General features: G+C 36.0%; 1 protein-coding gene across 1 annotated transcript; it reads right to left on the bottom strand.

The window, feature by feature from the left end:
• Positions 1 to 203: 203 nt before the first annotated feature.
• On the bottom strand, positions 204 to 4,839 carry LOC103339078 (protein NRT1/ PTR FAMILY 5.10-like). Its single transcript, XM_008242353.3, has 4 exons — positions 4,521 to 4,839; positions 4,204 to 4,421; positions 1,720 to 2,264; positions 204 to 1,135 (listed from the first exon to the last, which is right to left on the bottom strand). Exons 1-4 carry the CDS (start codon positions 4,657 to 4,659, stop codon positions 319 to 321), a joined length of 1,719 nt encoding a protein of 572 aa, XP_008240575.2. The 5' UTR covers positions 4,660 to 4,839; the 3' UTR covers positions 204 to 318.
• Between the last annotated feature and the right edge of the window lie 1,769 nt (positions 4,840 to 6,608).

Raw genomic sequence — 6,608 nt, 5'->3', positions numbered from 1 at the left:
AATTCTAGAAAATGGGGTTTTGCCGCAGTGCTTGAGCGGCAACCATTTCCCCCCTCCCCCCAAATTGTCAACCGGGTTCGATCCATATGAGATGATCTTTCAAAAAACCCACCCCATGCATATTACACCTGCTCCCCTTCCCAGCGTTTGACCGAAAAAAAAAAAAAAAAAACCAGAGAACGTAACTATTTAAATCATACAAATTCATACAAATTCACTTTTCAGATTTACAACAAAGGAAGTGATGGATAGAGTCCTATTTAAATCATAATGCTCCTTTGCATTTCTCTATGAAATGCAACTGAGCAAGGCACGTATTTATACTGTACCTGCCCTATTATAAATGTAAGATTTTGCAAAATACAAGTAGATAGCCAATTCTACTACACTGATTCCACCAAGTAGCCAATAGAAGTAATCCAGATGTGCACGGTTGAGATTAGTGGAAAACCAGCTAGTTTCCCCTGCCCAAGTGGTTGCGTCATCAATGGCGGAGATAAGAAAGCTGCTCAGAAAGCTTCCCACACCAAAAATACTGAGGTAGAGGGCAAGTCCGATACTCTTTAATTCATTTGGCACCTGATCATAAAAAAACTCTTGCAGACCAACCATTGTGAAAACATCGGCCAATCCGGCCAACAAGTACTGAGGAACCAACCACCAAATACTCATTGGAACCGTGGCACTTGGCATATCAAGCAGACCATAATCTTTGGCAGTTTTGAGCCTTTTCATCTCAACTAGAGCTGCAACTGCCATGGAAATAATAGATATAAACATACCAATCCCAATTCTTTGCAGCATTGTAATTCCCGAAGGTTTCCTGGTGAAAACTCTAGCTATTGGAACAAAAATGCGATCATAAATGGGAACGAAGATGACAATGGTAATGCTGATGAAAGTCTGAAGTGAAGCGGCTGGTATATCAAGGCCCGGTGCAATTGTTCTGTCCATGGTGGCACCTTGCTTAGTGAAGAAAGTTGAATACTGTGCAAACACAACCGCATATGCCAAGCATGTAACCCATATTGGAAAAAGCCTAAGAACAGATTTTGCTTCTTCAACCTCAGCGACAGTACACACCTTTCTGTTTTCCTTCAAATCATCCGGTGCAAGCAATGCTTTGTTCAGGAACCTGCCAGTAAATAATATCATAGGAGTTTCTTTAGTTGAAATCACTGTGCAAGTGAAAGTTGGAGACATACTTAATAGTTCCATTCTACGGTGAAGTTCTAACAGTCTCGCAGTAAACATAGTATAACCAATGCAATCAAAAGGTAATAATTCATCCTCCTCAACCGCCTAAGAATATAATAAATGCATCACAGGTATGAAAATTCCATCAGTGAGACAACTATCATTTTATTAAATTCTAAGATGTTCTTAGTACATAAGAAAGAAAAGTGCTGCATGAAAATGCCACTCAACTTAACTAAATTGACCTAAATTTCAACTAATTAAGGTTATTGAGTTAAAATGAAAACAGGAAAGATGATAACATGAAATATAATGGAATTTTGTCATAAGCCATAAAAATATAATGGACATGTTTCCAACACTAATATTTGTCTTTCATCAATTGCTTTTCAGTACAGATTACTGAGAGTGCCATGAAAGAAATACTGGGTTTTGATATATATCAAACTTCCGTATTCAATCTTGTTGCTACTTTCTCCCTACTCTTTAATCTAAAAATATGCAGACAATTAACTCTCTTACTTGAATTGTTCAGAACTTTCGTGAGGCAAGGTTCCGCGGGATTCCTCTTCAGAAGTTATTGCTGAAGGAGTAGTTCGCCAGTTCCTTAATGCAGTGACAAACACCCTTCCAATTCTTACAAATGGACTTTCCTCGTCCCCTTTGATACTATACCGGTAAGTTCTAGTTCCGAGCAAGAAAATAAACAGTGCAAGTACCATCGCAATACAAGGAATTCCAAAACCCAGACCCCAACTCAGGTTGTCCTGTATGTAGGTCAATAGTATAAGTGTAAATGTGGTACCGAAACATAAGCTAAAATACCACCAATTAAAGAATGAGCTTTTGGCTTTGCACTCCTCTGGATCTGACGCATCAAATTGATCAGCTCCGAAAGCCTGAACGCAAGGCTTGTGTCCACCTTGCGCAACAGCTACCAGATACAGAGAGAAGAAGAAGAACAATACTTGAAACTGAGAAGAACATGATGTGGATTGATTGATCTTTTGGCAGTCAGAACCAGTGAGAGAAGGAAGCACGGCTGACAGGGTCAACAAGCCAAGTCCCTGTTTCAAGAATGATAGAATTCAGACAAAGCAAGAAGTACAAAGTAATACTCGAACTTGAATTCATAGTTACTCCTGAAGAATAAATAATCATTTTTCAGTAACCTCATCCATCATAAGAACATAATCTGAAGACTTTCAAACAGGGGATAAAGTGGTCCGGTTTTGAAAAAGGATCCACCATGACAAAATAGGATCATTACTTCACATCGCGCTGCGAATTAAAGCGATCCTCAGTTATGATAATCGATTTATCCTCCAAAACCTCTGAACAAATCCCATTGTTATCCAAAGGCAATCAGGCTTGGGATTGCCTGAAGATAGTTCTATCCCAATTCAATAATATTTCATTTTATTGTTTTCATTCAATGCTTTATGGTTGGCAAGCTTAAGTCCTTTATTATCCAAGGCATAACAAGAACCTAGGAAGTTTGTTCCCTACTTCCTGTATTTTATAGAATATACAAAGTTACTCCAAGAATTTATAAGAGGAGGACACACAGGCATGCAGTCCTATTATTTATTTAAATAATAAAATAATAAAAAAGTAAAAAATGGTGGGCTATTGCCATGTATCCTACCTACCCCTACAGAAAATTACTATAAAAGTCTTCAAAAAAACTAAGATTAAACAAAAATGAACAGAAAATCTTGTAGCTGCCATAACCATGAGGCCAGGGGCCAACCAGGGTGCTGCAATCCAATGACTGGGGGCTCTGCTATATTTCGATTTCATACTCATCTGCTCACTAGTTTTTGTTGGTGGATTCAATGTCAGCTTATTAGAGTTCAATTATATTATGCCATCATACTTTGTCCTCATTTATTTGGTCCTTTCCAGTTTATGTGTGGAAATCAAACTCTTTTATTGAAAGAAAGAAAGGAATTACAATTTTTTGAAGAAAGATTCTTTTAGAGTAAAAAAAAAGGGGAACAAAATACAAGATAGATGACAATTTGTTTTTTTTGGTCGAAGATAGATGACATTATTTGGCGAATACACGTTTTGGTAGTTTTGGGGAGAGTCTGAGAGAAAATACAAAGTAGATTTTTAAGATATGGGCGGCCTATTAAAAACAAAAACAGTTGAGAACAGATCACAATAGATGGAATTATGTTGAAATAAACTACATGCCAATGAAAATTGTTAAGCAAAAATGACAATTTTTTCACTTTTTGCATGGAGGAATAACATTGTACTCTGTTTTGCATGGAGAGAGATGGAGTTCAGATAAGGGTATTTAACTTTTATTTTAGGCAAAATGGTTTAATTAGGGTAAGATGAGAGGAAGTGGAAAGGAAATAAGTATATATGTGGTGAAAATATAATATTAATATTTTCTGGAATATGGTTGGTGAAAAAATAATAGGAATGGACTAACATTAACATACTACCAACCATTCCACTAAAAAAATATCAAAGCATGCATCATGAGAAGTTATAAAAAAAATGAAGGAGAGAGAATGTGATTGATTTAAATAATGGAAAATATGTTGATTACCATGAGGCACTTTAGTTTTAAAACTAATTATTATTATTATCTAATCTAAATATTATTAAGAAAAGGCTCCTTGTCAGTCATTGTACAAAGTTCCAAATATGTCCCTATTCACACTTATATTTTCTTTTAAACCTAATATATAAAGGATACAGCAGTAATTAACAATGAATTCCCAAAAAATATATATATATAATTCAACCGTGTTTTTCTCCACTATTTCCTTTTCCTCCCATTTCTCGAGCAAAATGATTTTTAAGAGTAATTATCAGAATTGTTTTATACTAAGGGCAAGATTGACATTTTCTCATGTTCTATTAAATAGATTTTATCACCTTGAAATAAGAAAATAAAGACTACCGGTTAGCTCATGGATGAAACCAATTTTGTCACGTGCGTGTAATGTAGAGAGAGCGAGAGAGAGAGGAACCGACGCGTACCAAAATATAGAGCAGAGAAGCAAAAACAATAGTGCGGTAGCGTCCAAGAAAAGAATCAGCCACAAAGGCTCCCAACAAAGGAAGCAACGACGCCGTTCCGGACCAAATGTTGACATTCTCAGCGGCCGTGGCCGTGGACTGCCCCAAAGGCCCCGTCAGAAAGGTGATGAGGTTGCAGCTGATTCCATAGTATGCGAACCTCTCCGCAACCTCCACCCCTGCAAAATTGAAATCAAATTTCACTCTAAAAATTAATTTAATTATGCTTGAAAAAAGAAATATTTAATGACTGCATCGATGATCCAGTGCGGGCGTACCTATTATAAACCACGCGGAACGCCAGCCGCCAGATCTGGATCTGTGTACTGGGCGGCCTTTGTAGTCGACGGCACCCTCTACGACGTCATCTAGTAGTGGGGTTTGTACTCCCGCAGTCCCGTGGTGAGAAGTGGACATCGGTTTCTTTAAGTTGTAGTGGAAATTTGGTTGAAATGTGGACTTGAACCAGAACTGTGTCCATCTAGAGCAGCATCTAGTATTTCTAGCCAAAATAAAATATATAAAAACAAAACAGAAAATTGTGTACGAATACGAATACGATACATACTCCAGCAACCTTGTGATATTTTATTGCAAGTGGTTATATTATTATAAAATTGATTAAAAGATGCCCTTCATTAATTTTGAAAAAACACGTGTAACACTCCGAAGAGAGTATGATTTCTCTTAGGCGACTATGATCATTATTAGTATGAAAATTGTATTGTTATTTCATAGACTTTAGCATAGGTTGAAAATTAGTATGTGAGGAATTGGTACTAGACGTTTTGGCACAACTTATTCAATCTCATACTTCCGAGGTATGACTTGACCGATATGAGAAACTTGACAACAGGTAAATCATGACATAATCATGAATTCACAATAGGATTTATAGTTGAAGTTATTTATGTCATTATGATTTAAGTTAAAATATTACTGGTTCCTATAGTGACGTGCACCATGCTTATTTCCTAATTAACTTGTTTTAGAGCATCTACAATCATGCTCTCTATTTTTTAATTAAAATTTATCTAAAAACACTAGAAAGCTATTTTAGGAGCTCTCTATAAAATTTCAAGTCCAACCATCCTCTCTAGTTTAAAGAGTCATAAATGTTTTTAATGTTTTTTAAATTCAATTTTTGAATAAAGTGTAGACACAAAAACAACAATAAAAAATAGTTGGCTTTAAATAAATGCTTAAAATAATATTAAATAAAGAAGCATTTAATTATAGGGAGTCATTAGGAGTCCTTTCTCTCTTCTCAGATTTAGGAGCTCCTAAAGCTTTCCCTATTTTAGGAGCTGAATATGGAGCGTGGTTGGAGGTGAGTTTTTTTAATTCCTCCCTAAATTTAGTTAAGGAGGTGGTTTAGGGAGCCCATTGTGGATGTTCTTAGGAGATAATTGTTTCTTTATAAAAGTGATTGTTTGGTGTCTTCACTAAGAGTCCATATTGAATCACAATTCATATTCATCATCAGCTAGTATTTTATTTTATGTTTGGCGTCTTAATAAACATACCATATTGCATCAGGTTTTGTGGTGTGGTAGTTGAATAAGGTTGAATGTCTTCGTTGAATAGGATTGGTGGTCACGTAGGTTTCTCTTGAGTGAGAGAACCTGTTTTGAATAAAACCAAGGTGTCTTCTTTTCAAAGTGTATGCTTTCAACGTATTAAATTTTTTAATATATTGAATCTGTTTTGAGAAAGCTGATATGCTTATTTTATTAGATAAGTCATCAAGTGTTCCTTGTTTACTTGGTGATTTATCAAATCCTTTCTTCATTCATATTGCATTCATATGCATGTCAGTGACTCATACGATTGAGAGCACCAAGACCGAGGTGGCGGTTTTCCTCCGGCGAACTTGAAGCAATTGTGATCAGTATTGCATTTAACATAAGGAGTGTCGAAGATCATCCCGTGACTGAAGTTGAGTTACGAAGAAGTCAGTAAACATTATCTAGAATGTGTCTAGGATAAATGTGTGAGTACTTCTTGTAATCATCGTTCTATTGTGGATTTGAGTTAGACTGAGGAGTCCCGTGGATTTTTCCCATATGTGGGGTTTTACCACGTAAAATAATTCTATGTGTGTTTCTTTATTTTATGTTCAGCACGTTTCAGGAATGATAAGCCATATCAATCCTGTTACCGAAGTTTATTTTTTGTTTATTGATTATAATCTTAAATTGGCCTATTCATCCCCCTCTAGGCTTTTTTAGTCATCCTACCGGTAATTTCAATCAGCAATCCCCACAAGAGGTGTTACATTTGGGTTATGAAGAGAGCTAGAAATCATCAATCTCTACAACTTAATCAAATATAAAACAACAGGATTAGAAGCCAAACCCCCTAAA

Source organism: Prunus mume, linkage group LG8 (assembly GCF_029339155.1).
Source record: "Prunus mume cultivar Tortuosa linkage group LG8, ASM2933915v1, whole genome shotgun sequence".
Taxonomy (NCBI): domain Eukaryota; kingdom Viridiplantae; phylum Streptophyta; class Magnoliopsida; order Rosales; family Rosaceae; genus Prunus; species Prunus mume.
The sequence above is the reverse complement of the archived record's forward strand: the minus strand, read 5'-3'. Positions and strand labels throughout refer to the sequence as shown.

Coding starts and splice junctions, on each gene's coding strand:
- LOC103339078 (XM_008242353.3), bottom strand. CDS start 4,659: ATGTCCACTTCTCACCACGGGACTGCGGGAGTACAAACCCCACTACTA. Junction 4,422..4,520: donor TTCCGCGTGGTTTATAATAG/GTACGCCCGCAC, acceptor TCAATTTTGCAG/GGGTGGAGGTTGCGGAGAGG. Junction 1,136..1,719: donor GAAAGTTCTGAACAATTCAA/GTAAGAGAGTTA, acceptor ATTTACTGGCAG/GTTCCTGAACAAAGCATTGC.